Source organism: Dermochelys coriacea, chromosome 14, assembly GCF_009764565.3.
Source record: "Dermochelys coriacea isolate rDerCor1 chromosome 14, rDerCor1.pri.v4, whole genome shotgun sequence".
NCBI lineage: Eukaryota > Metazoa > Chordata > Testudines > Dermochelyidae > Dermochelys > Dermochelys coriacea.
In genome coordinates, this window is record NC_050081.1 from 17,252,803 (window position 1) to 17,269,169 (window position 16,367).

Below are 16,367 nucleotides of genomic sequence, written 5' to 3' on the forward strand. Positions count from 1 at the left end.
GGTGAAATTGGGCAAGTGACTTCCTGTCTCAGCCTCTGTTTCCCCTCCCACCCTTTGGTTATTTGGATTATGAGCTCTCCAGGGCAGGAACTCTCTCTTGGTAGGTGTTTGTACAGCGCCTGGTATTGTAATAAGAATAGAATTGGGATTTTCGGATTAAGTTTCTCACAGGAACCAGACTGGTCAATTTCAAAGATGGCTTGGTCTGGTTCTCACACTCAGAAAGAACTCATGATATAAACTCTTCTTGTGTTAATGGAGCTGACAGCATGAGCAGGGGGTGGTTATCAGAGAGCAGACGATTAGACACCAATCAAAAATCAAGTACTTTGGCAGGATCAGTTTTTAATCAAAGGAAGGAGGAAGTGTTACTGGTGATTAAAGAAGTCAGGACTCCTGGGTTCTCTTCTCCGGCTGTGCCACTCACTTGCTTTGTGAGCTCAGGCAAGTCACTTCACCTCAGTCTTCGGTGTCCCCATCTGTGAAATGAGTCTGAATCTTTACCTGTTTCATAGGTTGGTTGCAAAAATGAATATGTTGATAATATGCTTTGAGATCCTTCCACAAAAGATGCTAGGGAAGTGCCGAGCATTCTATTCACCTGGGGCCGAATCCTGAAAGATGCCGAGTACTGCACATTGTCACTGACCTCACTGGGAGTCGAGGATGTTCAGCACATTACAGGACGGGGCAGCTTGTAAGAATCTCCTTTAGAACAGAGCCATTTTGCTCCCCCACTTCCGATATGTCCCAGTTCTCAGGATCCTGCCAGCAAAGCAGATTGTGACAGCCAAAATGATAAAATCACTGGATCAGTTATCTGCCCTGCTGGCAAGGATCTGATCCCTTTTGTTCACTCAGTGCTGGCCTCAGCTTCTCTGTTAGGATCTTCCCAAGGAAGCTGGGCCAGAGCCTGGACGTTTTCACACCCGCAGCTGGAAGCACCTGGAGAAGGCAACATCAGGGAGTGCTCAGACACTGAGCTCACTTTCGAAACAACACATGGACAAACTCTCTGCAATAAACTTCAAGTCATCAGAAGGAGAGGGAGATTCTCACATGCAAGAGATGTCCGGAAGAAAAAGGCCCTGGTTTGGTTGTCAGGGGACTTGGGTTCTGTTCCCAGATCTGCCACTGAGCTAGTCACTGCACCTCTTACCCAGCTTTCTGCGGGATAGGAATACCTCTCCCCAACCCTTCTTTCCAAAGCACTTTGACATCTAGGACTGGAGAGCACCCTGTAAAGCCCTAATAGCTTTTGAATGTCTGTTCCTTTCCACTAGCTTTAACTGAGATGGTGTCTGTAAGGGACATTTGTGTGGAAAGGATGAGCGTGACCTTTTGTTAGCAACAAGCTACCCCGGGCCTTGTCTCATCTACTCTTTGCTAGGAGGCAGCTCCTCTCGTCTGACCCATGACAGTTATTGGCCAGGCGCTAGATCCCAGTTAAAACTGCTTCCACATCAAGGCTTTGCAGCATGACAAGCAGCTGGGAAGCTTGAACCACTTCTGAACCAGCCCAAGTCAGCTCACTCGGCGGTAAGGCACTTAGACGCAAGCTTCTCTGGCCACCAGGCCTCTGCACCGACTCACCCTGCGCCAGGGCCAGCAAGAGAAGAGGTTGGGAGAGCCCATGCTGTATGTTCGCCCCTCACCCCGTAGAAGAGGGGTCACCACATTCCATCCTACTAGACTATGTAGATCAAAACAAGTGAAAAAAACAAGCCAGGCAAACGTGTTATCCTTTGGGGGAGGGAGAAAAGGTCTCTTTGTCATACCCTTCATATGATATCAAAGCACTTTACAGACATTAGCTAAGCCTTAGGCCCCACCTCATGGGGGTGCTGTATTGTAGCCATATCACAAAAGGGGAAACGGAGGCACCAAACTCCTAAGGGGCTTCCACAAGTTCACACAGTAAGCAAACAAGCAGCAGAGGCAGGCACATAACCCAGGAGTCCTGGTGCCCAGTTCCACTGCTCTAGCCAAGAGACCGTACATCATCTCGGTACACTGAAGAGTAACATTCTCTGAAGCAAGAGAAAGTGAGCGAGGTAATCTCTTTTACTGGACCAGCTTCTACCAGTAAAAGATATACTACCACACCCACCTTGTCTCGCTATTATCCTGGGACCAACAAGGCTACACCACCGCTGCATACAACTCTGAAGCTGTCGGAGGAAGAGGAGCAGAGAAAGTTAAACAGACACTGCTGGTTGGCAGTGCTAAGGGAAAGCTCAGCATGGCATGAGCATATATTAGGGAAAATAATTGGAGATAGCAGAATTCATGACCCCAGCCAGTCAGCACAAAAGACTAAGACACTCCAGTGCTGCTTGCTCAGAAAAGCGTTTCTCCCTCAACGTTCTGGTTGATTGGTTAATGGCTGCAGTGAAGTTGGACCACTCCGAGGCAGTACATCTGCTGATGAAGGGAAGAAACCCATGCTGGCACTGCAGAACACCCCCCGCCCCTCAGTCTGATGTATTGATTCATTTATAAAGCTCTCAGCCCGTATAGCAAACCCCTGCCATTGCTACGGAACAGACAGCCCAGCCAACTGCATCTGGGAATCTTGTGTGCTGAGTCATTTGGGGGACTGCAGTTTTCCAGATTAGATTAGACCCATTGAACAGGACACATTTGTACCAGCCCCAGAAGTTGCCTATAAAATGGCTGCAGCCAGGATGTTGGACCTGAATCTAGAATCTACTGAGGGTCAGAGACAGCTCCACACCCCCGAGTCTAAGCTTGGTGCTGTCTGGATAGCACCAGCTTAGCTCAGCTCCATTCTGCCTCTCTAGTCCCCCTGCCCATTCCTGGGGCACCTTTCGCATCTACTAAAAGCCTCTAGCATACACAGAAGTTATGGGACAACATGATTGCCTCGTGCTGCCCCAAACACGTTCTGTAACAACAAACACAACCAAGAACTGCCATCCCCCCACTCACACCTCCTCTCTTGGCCCCTCTCCTCCAGGGGTGCAGGGTGAGGGTATCAGCCCAAGGACAGGGAAAGCTCTCACACTCCAGACAGTCTGCTGATGGAAGAATCAACATGAGGCCAGTGGCTGGCAAAGTCACACCCCAGCCTTAGTGTATGCGGCATGTTCTGAAAATTCCTCTGAGAGAGGGGGCGTGGGGAGAGCTAAATACCTTACCCCAAGACAGAGACCCTGTCATTTTTACAGTAGCCAGAGAAAGACGCCTCTCTGTCTAGGTGAGCAGTTGCCAAGAAGTACAGTGATGGGGCATTAGTGGTTTGGTATTAAGTCCCCGCCACCCCTTCCCTACACACACCCATTCCCCTTTGGGATGGCACATCTTCTTCCCTCCGCTCTACTGTCCTGAATCAGATTGTTTACCTAGTGCGCTTGTTGTAAAACTAAACGCCCTACTCAGAGAAGTCCTAGCACAAGCTAGATCTCTCTCTCTCGCACACTCACTCACTCAGCACAGAAAAATGTCCCCCTCCCACCTTCTCCATCCACAGGCTTAGGTCCACCAGAGAGAGGCTGTTTGGATCGTGACCTGAATGAAGGCATTCTTCTCAGGAGGAAAAAAAAATGCCTTGTATGGCAGAAAGGACCTATTTTAACTCACTTTGGGAACCTGGGGGGTGAAGAGGGTGATGGAGGGAAGGAGGCATAGCCCAGGAGTGTGCATGTCAGGGAGCAGGGTGGGCAGGGAGAGGAGAAAGGGGCACAGTAGGGAACCAAGCTATTGCCCCAAGTTTGTTTCCCTTGGGAGTTTGCAAGCCACAGAACTGGGCTCTGCTCTTGGGGCAGTTGGGGCTGGCCTGGAGCAGGGCTCCTGGTGGCACAGAGCAGTTTCCCTCACCCTGTTTTGTCAAAGGAAGCGCTGCAGTGAGTCCATGCCCTGGTTACGTGCCAGGCAGGGTCAGTGTCCTAGCTGTGCTCCTCTAACTGATTAGTCATCAAGATGGGCTCTTTTGGGGAGCCAAGTGCACCAGCCTTCAAGCAGCACAGCAACCTGCCTGCCGGCAGGCATGCAAGGTGCCATGACTCGTATCAGCCACCTCCCTGGCTGCCTAAAATCACTTCAGGTCCAGCCCTCCATTGCCTTCTGCCGGCTTCATGGCCCTTCTCATGCTCTCCTTCCCCTCCCCTGGCACTCATCTAGCATCAGCCTGCTCTATCCTTTCCCACGAGCTCAACAACGGTGGTGCAGGAGCCTTCTCCTCTGCAGCAACTGCTGTTCGAAACAGACTCTCCACATCTCATCTACACACGCCTCTCCCTCTAGAGCACATCAGAGTCCAGTTTCTATGGGAGACATCTCCAGTTTATACATCACCGGACCCTAGTCCAGTGGTTCTCAACCTGTGGTCCGTGGACCCCTAGGGGTCTTCAAGCTACGTCTAATATTTCCAAAGGGGTCTGCACCTCCATTCAAAAAAATTTTAAGGGGTCCACTAATGAAAAAAAGGTGGAGAACCACAACTCTAGTCCACCCACATATGCCCCATGCTTTATGGTCTCCAGGACGTACCTTACAAGGAGACAGCCATGCCACCCTACAGACTCCTATCCTTCAATAGTGCAAGATGCTGAAGGGGTTAAACAAGATTTCGGGACACAACCCGTGTTTTAAGATGGGGTTGGGGAGAGAGGCAGAGAAACGTAACTGCAGTCTGCCAACAAGCCTGTGGAGCCCAGACAGAACTGTGGAGACAACAAGCCAACTGGGGAAGGAGATCAGACAAGCTGGTTGAGACACCTTCACTGTGGGCGGGGGTCTCATCTCAGTTGCCCAGCCCCATCGCTGAGCAATGAAGAGACGCCTTCAGCTGCAATCGCTCTCCTTGTAAAACCGGCAGGCTCCTGTCAGTCCATCTGGAAATGTCCTGACTAGCTTCTCCACTCACTGACCAAACCCAGCCAGGTTCTGGAGTGAACTCTGAGCAAGCTGGGGGATGATGCAAGCCTGCACGATAACGGTCACCCTGATCAAGTTACTGGTTTGAGCATGAGCATCCAACCCTAACAGAGGTTAGTTTAAAAGGATCTGAGCGGCTTTGGTTAGCAAAGCTCTGAAATAGGGACTATGTATGAGAGAGAGGATGAAGAGATCTTGAAACAAGAGCCATGCTACAGCAGCCATAAGCCTGGAGGAAAGCCAAGGGTGCCGATGGGAACCCTCTATAAAGTCAGAAAAAACGAGCAGTACTTGTGGCACCTTAGAGACTAACAAATGTATTAGTCTCCAAGGTGCCACAAGTACTCCTTGTTCTTTCTGCTGGTACAGACTAACATGGCTACCACTCAGAAATCTATAAAGTCAGCAGTTTCAACAGGATGCTGTCCGTTTCTAGCCAGAAAAGCTGGGACACATACTGGACCCTGCAGCTGACTGAGTAGTGTAGAGAAATCTGGCTAATAAGCTTTTCAACAGCAAGACTAGTATCTCCCCAACTTATGTCTCCAGGTATCATCCTCTTTATTCCAGAGGCAAAGTACTCCCATTATGAGACCAATGATACGGACAATCCTCAGTGGGACAAGAGATAAGGAGGTCCTCAGGAACAACACGACCAAGCTAGAGTAGCTTGATTTTCAGAGGTGCTGCCCATGCATAAGTCCCACTGAATTCAGGTGTTGTGAGAGCTCAGCACCTCTGAAAGTGAGAAGCTAAGTAAAGTTGAGCATGGATGCTGCCCAGGCCCCACTACAGAGACGTTACAGATCAGGAAGAGCGTGATTAAAATATAGGCCTGCATCCGTGTGCCAAAGTCACCATGCCTGCTTCAGTCTTCTTTCCATACTAATTAATAGCGCTTGGCAAATCATCTAGCACATTTCCATTCATAGAGCTCAAAGCACAGTACGAAGCGTTAACCTCACTTTACAGGTAGGGAAATGAAGGAACAGAGTGACTTGGCCAAGGTCACATAGTGAGCCAAGAATTGTAAATTCTCCAGGGCAGGGGCTGGCTCTGTTGTGTCTATTGTACCGTGGCCAGAACATTTTAAAAGTAAAACTAACAACAACATAACTAGGCATCTCTGGCCCCCAGGCCTGTGCTCTCTCCACTGGAACATCCTGTCTGGAGTATGGGTTTTAAATAGACATCGCCCCCTGCCCCAACACACATTTTTACTTTTTTTTTTTTTTTTTTATTAATAAAGCCACCTTTAAGCTACTCATCCAATGACCCACAGATGCAAAGTGCCTTTGAAAATAACCACCAGGCAAACCCTGGGGGAAAGCTTTTGGTAACTGCAATTCAGCAGGCAATTCATGTTTAAAAGAGTGTGAGAAAAGCATCAGGCCCAGTTTACCAACCATTGGCGACTGGCCCCCTGGAGTCCTGGCTGTGCTGGAGGAGGGATAGCAAGGAAGCATGAGCTCTTCACCCACCTTGGATTGCTCATTTATTTTTAAACAGCCAAGATCTGGTGTGGTGAGAGGATTTACTTTTGCTTCACGCTACTGGGTGACTGCCGCACACACTGCAGATACCCAGGGCACTTTTCAGGGCTCCTGGACACCGAGTCTAGACTCTGGGAGTCGTCTCATGCTGAGACTGCAGGACAGTGCGTTCAAATCTTTCCTTCCTTGGCACGGGGAAGGAGGGGCACTGGAGGCCACCTCACAAGGGCTCACCCCCAATATATGCAGAGCCACAAGAAGCCAGATTGCACCAGAGACATCTAGATAGAGGGTGCAAAAAGGAGACTGGGGGGAGGAACCCTCTGAACCCCTTCTCCTTATCTGGATTAGTGAGGCCAGTGATAGAGAGGGAGGAGCCTCACAAACCAGATTTGCAGACTCAGGTCAGCTCAAGCAATGATTAATCTGGCCTGCATTCAATTTTCAGAATCTATTTTATTTTTCAGAAGAGGTATGGGCGGGGGTCTGGGGGAAGGGTTGGGAGTTAAAATCCGAAATCAAAATTTCAGTGGAGCAACACGAAGCAACATTTCCTCCCCCCCCCCCCCACACACACACTCCCAGAAGCAACACGCTTGTCATAACTCATTAGATCAGAGGAGGTGGGAAGGAGAGAGATTAAACAGATCTGCGGTTTGGGGCAGGGTGGGATGATCTGGAGGCCACAAAGGAAAAACAAAACTGGCTGGCTAGAGGCACTTCTGGGCAAAGTGCGTGAGATCGGTACAGACCCTGCGCACAGCACTGTATGGGTGTGCCTGGACTGCCAGGGGGGTTGTGACAAACACCAGGTTTCAGGCCAACCGTAGCATTTGCTGCCGCTGTCACACGCACCAGGCAAGAGCAACACAACTTCTAGGCGGGGAGCTGCACACACGCCATTCCCACAGGCAGGGCTGCTGGCACAATTTGTACGCGGGGAGGTGCGGGGAGCCATGGAACCAAGCTGTACACCCTGCAGAAGAGAAACCACTTCAAGCCAGGGGGTGCTGCAGCTCCCCCAGATCCAGCACCTACCCCCACAGGGCCGGCCGCGGGATCCAACCCAACTTCCCAAAGTTGTACAAGGAAGACAAGCTCCCCGCTCTGACCTTGCTCTCGTCCTCCTCCTCCTCCTCCTCCTCCTCTTCCTCCACCGCCTCAGCGGCCTGGCGGGGGATGTTCATCTCCTGAGGGTGACTCTGCTTGCCCGCTTTTGCAGTCCTTGCGGCCGCCGCCACCGCCTCCTCCTCCTCGGCTCTCTTCGCCTTCCCCTCTTCAGCCCCGATCTCCTCCACCGGGATCCTTCTCCCCTCGTCCTTCGCGCCTTCCTCGTCCTTCTCCCCCCTCGGGATCCCCTCCTCCTTCAGCGCGTCTCCCTCCTTCCCTTCCCCCTCGCCATCCTCCCTTTCCTCCCCCTGCTCGGCTGCCGCGCCGGCCGCTGCCTCCTTGCCCTGGGACCCTTCCCCCTTGGCTGGCTCGGCAGCTTTGTCCCCTTCAGCCGCTCTCAGCTTCACAAAGACCGAAGCCAGGATCACAGCCAGGACTGTGAACAGCAGCGGGACCGCCAGGTACAGATCCACGGCCACGTCCATCTCTGGGCAGGAGCCGATTTGCAATGGACCCAAGGGCGTTGCTTGCTCGGTTTTCCGTCCGGCTCCCCTGCGCGGCTGCTGCCTGGGAACAACTGACCCGCTCTGGTGAATTTCAAGGGGCAGCGCAATCTGCCCGCCGCTGTTAGCGAAATCCCGGCTCTGCTAAAGCTGGATGGGGTTTCACAACAGACACCGCGGCAGCGTCACTTCCCAGGGCCCTGCCCACAGCTGCCTTCCCCCCGCGCAGGCAGCCCAAGTGATGAGCTTTTCTCTCTCCCCCTTTCTCCTTCAGTGTGTTCTCAGCCGGGGTCCAGCCCCCCCCCCCCAGCACTGAGAACCGGGTTTCCACTCCCCTAGGAAAGCTCCCCCCCCCCCCACGGCGGGTGATGTTGGGAATAAGCAAGCCCGCCTGATGGAAATGATCAGCTCTGCGAGAAGCGGGCTGTGTCCAAAAGGCTTTTTCCAGAAAGTTCCGGGGACTCATCGAGTTATTAATTTAAATGAGCCTTGTTTAGCCTAGTGTCTGTAGCAGTGTTTAGGCAGCGCCCTTGTCCTCCTCTGTAGGGCACCTGGCACTCAGACCCTCCCCTCCCTCCTGGAGCCCAATCAAATTCCGTGCCTGGGCATCTACTGACTTGGATCTGACTGCAGGATAGGGGACCCTGGTAGTGAATAGTTTACACCTTATTATCCCTTTGTTCAGTAATGGAAGGGCTGCTCTTGGGAAAGGTGGATCTGGAGGTAAGAGGATGCCAGAGTCCCAGAATGCCTCCTCTTTCTCCCCCCCTCCATGCTGGAAGTGACAGGAAGCCCTGGCTTGTGGACTGGCCAGGTTGTCCTTTGCATGGATTAAAAAGGACTAGCCGGGAAAATTAGATGTCTGTATTACTCCCATCTGTCAGATGGGGTTGCTTATATTTAGGCTGTGGAATGGTCTCCCAAAGGGAGTGATGGGACATTGCGTGGGGCATTTAAAAACTAGACTGGGCCAAATGCTTCACGGGGACCAATCGGGCATTGGACACAGCTTGGACTGGGTGATTTGTCAGGTCTTGAGGTCTCTGCCATCCAGCATTCCCTGCTGGGGGAGGCTCAGTAAAGGTTTGCAAAGCACTTTGAAAATAGAAGGTGCTCTATGAGTGCTAATTATTGTTGCCACAGTGGAGCATCAGGGGAGCAGACAGGAATCTGGCTCCCAATTCTGCCCCAGAGACCATTCCGTGGTTGCATAGGTGAGTGGGCAGTTTATTGATTGACTAAAAAATAGCCCCCTCTCCTCAATCCAAATTAAATCCCAAGGGAGGGGGGAAATGGATTGGAGCTGATTCTTGCTGCTCTGGGTAATCCTATCAAGCAGGAGTTCATTAGCCTATGGATAACTGTATTCTTAGTAACAAACATCCACAGCACTTAATCTTCTTCTTCTCTGTGCAGCTTTAGGTTTCATGGGAGATCATCATAGCCCCACTACAGCTGAATCCAAACAATAACGAATGATTTACAGCTACTGAGTCAAACACATTTTTTGTTAACTCTCTCCTCCACTCTTGAGACTGGTAATGTTATGGGCATCAGAAATTTTGACTCATTAAATAGAGGTAATGGAAAAAGAATGTGGTGTGCCATAGAAAGAATCCTCCATCATCTCAGTTGTCTTTGTGTGCTATAGCTGGTGGAGGCTACCTCTTTCTCAAACTGTCTCCTATTATAATGGCCCATTATTCCCCAGCTAGGCCTTGTCAGGCTGAGAGCCTGGCTTCTGTCAGCTCCCTTTTTGGCACTGAATGGAATATTGATTGTTCAAAGTGGGCATGGCAAATACCCCACTCTTCGGCTCTGGCTTATATTCCTAGGCACAGGTCATGCCTCACTTAGCACCTTGCATCCCAGGATCTCACATCACTACAAATGAGCTGAGCCTCACAACCCCCAGGTGACTCAGGGACATTATTCCTATTTTAAAGAAGGAAAAACGGAGGCACAGAGCAGTTAAGGCCAAATTGTTCCATAGCAGCCTCTGATGTGAGAGCCTCAATTTTCAGGTGCCTGACTGTAGACACCTGGAACCTGATTTTCAGAGATGTTGTGCACCCCTAACTCCAGCTAATGTCTGTGGGATCTGCACGGACTCAACACCTCTGAAAAACCAGCCATAGGTCTTGGAAGTTTGGCATCCAATAATGCTGGGATGTCTTTGAAAATGTCACCCAGTGCCATTACCCAAGCTCAAGCTCACCCAGTGAGTCAGTGGAAAAGCAGCAACAGAGCTCAGATCTCCTGAGTCCAGCCTCTGGCTCTAATCACTAGACTTTGCTCTCCCTCCACCCTTCAGATACTCTTTGGTCTCCTGAATATAATTTTCCTCCACCTCCGAAGAACAATCTCCCACAACGGGCCCTGAATACACCATACACATTTACCCATTTGCTGAGGATAGCTAGTGGCCCTCCCCTCTTTTATATTGCTTTCGAGGAGCAGATGGATCCTGGCTCATCGTGCATCTTTTTTTGCACCTGCCAGGTAGACCTACCCCCAATCCAGCATGTATGGGGCGGGGGGGGGGGGGGAGAGTGGAGAGGCAGGCTGGGCAGTCTACCAAGCTCTATCATCTCCTCCTCACATAAATTCTGCCCCTTAAACTCAAGGTGCTCTAGACCCCTGAAAAGCCAAGCTCATGTAAGCCAGCTGCTTCCTCCACTGGCCTCCCTAAAGGTCTGGGCTCATCGGGACCTCCTTTCCTAGATCCCAAAGGAGGATAGCCACTGGGGGAGACCTTCCCATGCCTTTGGAGACCAAGAAGAGGGGGATTCCAAGCCAGCAGCAGGATTAATGCCCCTGGCTCTTGTCTGACTGCAGCGGACTAAGGGACAGGAGACCAAGAATTCACATAGCAAGAACACAGGCTGGAAACACTCAGCTTGCTGAACATGGCTGATCTTCACATTATCTGCCAAATTAGCTATTCAGGTTCCCTTCCCTGTTGATTGTTGCTCTGCTCCTGCCTACCATGTAAAAAGACTTAGTAGGGCCCTTGCCAGGCTTAGCAGCATGGGTTGCCAAGGGTGCAATACAGTTGGTCAATCAACCCTGTCTTACCCTCCACTGTGTGTGTCCATTCAATTTTTGGCCTCTCTGCTACCATTGCCAGCACCGAGGGGATCAGGTAGTGCTAACTGTGATGGTGTTTAATACTCTGGGGACATACATCACACAGGACTCCACTCACTAAGATTAAAAAGGGGGGTAAAGTACTGTTTGTTAATGGGTACAGCCCCTTTTCAATGCGTAGGGCTAGCTTTTGAGAAAGCCAGTGTATTTGTGAGCCACCTTTGAAGAGCATGCTGCCCTCTACTGGGAAAAGGTTGGCTCTACATCAGACAGTCAACTGTCAACAGGGGTATGAAATAATCCATGGAAAAGGGCTAGTCTACACAGAAAGGCAGACAATGGCTTTGTAAAAGCATAGTGATCATCCGACTAAGAGGAGCCATCTCTGCCAACTCTCTGTAGATGGATCTAATCAGAGGGGCTGAAAAAAGCTGGATATTTAACTAACAAAAAAGGAAGAGAAAAGCCAAAAGGAGATGATTTAACAAAGGGCATTTCCCCAGGGACAGAAAATTGAGGTGCTTAAAAATGTGACCTGCTGCTAGTCTCCCAGCTCTATATATTCAGTTAATGGGCAGAGGAATTAGATCTAATTGTCCGCTCAGGAGCCTCTGGCACAGAAGGGACACACCCATTCACAGTAGAGCTAAAGCAACCTGCGACAGTTTCTCTAGTAAGACAAGATCCTGCTCTATTCAGGTATAATCCTGGCTCAATACATCAGCTGCGTTACTGCCCACATGGGACGAAAACTGTGCTAGCAACAACCCTACTAAGGGCTCTATAGTCTCAAAAATGCCAGATTGGGGTGTGGGTTGGTTCATGCTTTAAAATCTTTCCTGCATGGATGGGAGCAATATCCTGCTATCCAAGGAAACTGCTAGCAAATGCCATGCTTCGACACCATTATTGTTAACAAGGCTGCCTGCAATAGTAGCATACACAGGTCTGACAAGAGGTAAATTTATCTCATCAGTCTACCAGGGCCATGTCAGTTTCCTACCTTACAGATAACATCACATGCGGGTTGATGTGGCCTCCTGGAAGCAGATGGACAGCTTCAGAGGAGCCTTTGTAGCAGAGAAATGATTTAGGTGTCAACCACAGCCCCTCCCCACCAGCAACCACTCCTTTCCTCAGACAGAGGTTGAAAATAGTTTCGGTCCGGGATGATGTATGTAATGGCAGTGGACAGTTGTCCCCACCCCCAACTCTGGGTGAATACGCATGGCTGATGCTGAGAGGGTTCTAGCACTTGTTTTCTGATGAGGACAGATAGCAGTTCCAGCCACACACAGTTATAACAACATGGTCTTCCAACATAGTAGTTTTGCTAGCACAGGGTCCTGAACTACAGTTATTTGCTGCACAGTTTTAAATAAATTAATAGATTGATCCTGTCCCCAAAGAGAAGGCCAAACTGATTTATAATTTAGGGGCCCATCTTGCTTTCTGTAACAAGCACTGAGAAGAATTTGGCCCCATGTATTGCCAAAGAAAAGGCCCTAGGCCAGAGGTGCTTTTGAAATTCCCCTACTCTGTTCTTGCGCCAGAGCATCTCCATTGGCAATGGTGGGAGCACTAGTGCTGCTGTTTTAACCACCCTATCATGTGTCTCTGCTTACAGCAGATTCTGTGCTGACTTCACCAACTCACTGTATAAACTTAGGCAAGACACTCAAGCCACCATTTCAAGTGTCCACCAACTCTGGCTACCTTCATTTTTGAATAGTCAACCTGCACCCCTGATTCTCAGAGCTACTAAGCACCCATGGCTCCTATTGACATCAGCTGGAGTTATGAGAGTCCAGCTTCACTGAAAATCAGGCCCCAGGAGTCTCACATTGGGTACCCCAAACTCACAAGGTCCATGGAAAACATTGGCCAGACGTGCCTCAGTTTGCCCTTATCCAAAATCTACAGACCAGGTGCAGCTGTGCGATATGGGTGGTGCTTTGTAAAGCACTATGAGATCCCTGCATGGAAGGGCCAGTTGTGCACTATTTTTTTTTAAACCACCACGGATTTGGCCAACCTAACCGTGGCAGCCACATTGTATTTAGTGCTGGTTAGGTGGCCCTTGCTAAGCAGCTGTGTGGGAACACTGCCATTCTAGTATACTGTTTGAGGGTACTGCACATGCTGCATTCAAGATTCACTGTGAAACATCATTCACTGTGAAACCGATCTTCTTTCTGAGGTCCATGACATTCACTTTACATAAGACCCTGTAAGGAGGGGGCCACTTTTACCTTATTTGGCAAGTGTGCCTCTAATTGAGGCTAAGAGGGGAAAGATGGCGGAGCTAGGCAGACCTTCAATGCTGTCACATGATAATTACAGCTTTACATTCCAACTAATGTAACCTCCTCCAGCAGCTTATTAGCAGCAATTAAACAGAGGATCAATGTGCCGATCCTCTATGCTAGAGGGAGAAACCATGGTGCAGTTGCGGTAAAAGCATCAAAGAAATCTGAGGAAGAATAGAGGAAGGCCATTGCAGTCCTTCTAGGCTACAACAGCAGACAGCCTAAATTTGGGGACATATGAAAGCATATATCATGGGAATTCTAGGGATGAAAAGCAGAATGACAGCCATTGCAAAAATACTTCTGCAGCTCAGCATTAATCCAAACTGCAGCCCTTAACAATGTTAGCATTTCAATGGCTCCATTTCCATCAAGATGTTAACTCTCCCGAAGGAGATGTGCTGGGGGCCTGGATTAGTTTAACAATGTGGTTGCTCTTGGTTCACTGTTTAGTTCCAGCCAATTTTCCAGCAGGCAAGGGAAGAGAGAGCAATTGTGCATCTCTTCCATTGCAAGAGCTCCACGGAGGGAAAAGTAATAGAAAGTTTGTTTTTCAAATCAATTCTCGGCAGGTAAAGGCGCAAACTTAAGAGGAATGGACCTAGGCTGAGGCATAAGTCAGCAAGATTTTTGTCCGGCGTTGCCACAAATTCATTTCTCCTTCAGATCTTTTTCTTTCCACCATTTCTGGAATATTTTTAAAATAAGTTTCTTAGATTCCTCAGGGCTTTCTCTCCCTCCCTGCTGACACGTGCTTTGTGTTAACTTGTCGACCCTAGGAATCTGGTTTCCTAAAAGGCCCATAATAAAATTTACAACAAACCCTGTGATAAGTTCCAAATGTTGTTCCAATACACGCACACAGGTATATAGGCAGGCTTAACATATAGATGAGTCCCATCTAGTCTCTGCCAGTGACAACTAGAATAGTCCAGTGTCCTCCAGTAAGGCTAACTCCATTAATCCACCAGAAAAAAAAACCAAAGCACTTAAGAAGTGGAGAGGGGCAAATCACTGCACTGTACTTTGAATTTAACCCTTTCCTGGTCATCCTCTACACTGCATGTGTCAGCTCTATTGGCTTCAATGCAACCCCATCTACTCACAAGATCAAGTCCACTGCTGGCTTATGACAAGACAGCCATGCAGCAGGAAGCAAATTTCCAGCAATTCACTTGTTTGTCCCCCTCCCTCCCACTGATTGCAGTCTGACAATGAATATTAGATATGGGGGTCCCTCTCCTGGCCACCATCATATCCCTAGTAGCTTTCCATGGTGGCACAAGCTTCCAAAGTGTGTACTGGCCTCATCTGATACAAACATGCAGCACAGGGCTATGACTGAGACCTTAGGTAGTAGCAGGGATACTGTGAGATAAACAATGAGACTGACACTTCCCCCTCATGCTACAGTGATGGAGGCTCCTCTTAACTACTACTGTAACTAATCTGTCTGCTGCTATAGCACAGCAGATGACAAAGGCACCTGCTACACATATGTAGTTTTTCCAGATCACTAGATGAAAAAGAATAACTGACAAATAGAGTAATGCAAAATACTCATTTTATTTAAAATAAAAAGCAACACAATCATCATCCAGACAAAACAATTCAGAGCATCGCAGCTCTGCCCGGCAGAGGACGGATAAGAGAAGTTAGTGGCAATGATAGGGCTTGTAACTGTGGAATGAATCAGCAGGCTCCATTGCCCCCCTCCCAAGAGGAACACACAGCACTGTCTCTGGGAGTCCAGCCTGCACAGAGGTTTCACAGTGCCACCCATCTGTCCCCATAGGATGGCTGGGGATTCAGGAAGGAAAAGGGCCTCTAGATTAATCTTACCAGAGGTGGACATCTCTCTAGTAAGCAGTTGGGAGAAGAAGTTGGCATTAATCTGACCACAGATAGAGAAAGGAGGAAGGGAAGCCACTACTAGCTTCTATGAAGCCACAGGCTCCCCCTGCCTTATGAATATGGAGTAGGTATCTTCAAAGAAACATGCATCCTATGAACTGTAGCTATATTTCTGACAAGATTTCACCAGTCAGTCCCTTTAACCTGTAACAAGGGAAGATGTGAATTTGGGATACAACTGATTCACATCAGCTCCTAAACAGGTAGAAAAGCAGTGCCCTATCTCAGAAAAGAAGAGAGGACAGCAAAGCTGACATGCAGTAGCAAACCTGGGATCTTAATTCAGCAAGTTTAGGCACCAATACATTTTCATCTCAGAGCTCAATGAAACATACCTCTACATTTGGCACAGTTCATGTAGGATGAATTGGTTTTGAATTGGGTACTTTTGAAGTTATCGCTGAGCAGGTGCCCAGAAGCATTGAACCTTTGTGACTGTAGCACTTGTTAGTGGGAGGACCTAGTGCCAGTTTAGAAAGAAGTGTCTAGCCTGCTTAATAGGGGCTTAACCATATTCAGTCATTTGTAACATCTTTTGCAGAAGAATCAAAGTGTTTTATAACCATTAATTCAAAGTAGCCTCACAACATCCCTGCAAGGTATGCATTATTGCCATTTTATAGCTAGGACACCAAACACACAGAGAGGTTAAGCTATTTGGCCAAGGTCACACAGCATGAAAGTGGTGGACCTAAGACTACAACCCAGCAGTCCTGAGAAAGGTTGGCTGAAAACAAGAATTCTAAAACAAAAAATGCTGAGGTTCACATTCCAGCAGGCTAGTCAGTCCCTTTCACTCACTCTCTGCTGCTGGAGCTACTCCACTTCGTATAAATCATAAAATATTCAGCAGATTAGTGCCTGGTGCTATAGGCATGTGATTAGGGCATTTACCTGAGATGCAGGAGACCCAGGTTTAAGTCCCTATTATCAGGCATAGCAGGGATTTAAATTTAGGTCTCCTGCATCTCAGGTGAGTGCCTTGGCTATTCTGGGTCTGTCTCTCTGGTTTTGAGTAAAGATTCCATCCTATACTTGAGGAACCTTCC

At 49.0% G+C, this 16,367-nt stretch overlaps 1 protein-coding gene across 6 annotated transcripts in view; it reads right to left on the reverse strand.

Annotated features, from left to right (window-relative positions):
• MXRA7 (matrix remodeling associated 7) overlaps positions 1–8,515 on the reverse strand; it is a 51,554-nt gene extending 43,039 nt beyond the window's left edge. Inside the window, exon 1 of one of the 6 annotated variants that reach the window (XM_038372327.2) lies at positions 7,505–8,250. In XM_038372327.2, the coding sequence (XP_038228255.1) occupies positions 7,505–7,987 (483 nt within the window). In that variant the 5' untranslated portion in view covers positions 7,988–8,250. Of the gene's footprint in view, positions 1–7,504 lie in introns of all 6 variants that reach the window. The other 5 variants (XM_038372326.2, XM_038372330.2, XM_038372333.2 and 2 more) reach the window with 5 other exon arrangements.
• Between the last annotated feature and the right edge of the window lie 7,852 nt (positions 8,516–16,367).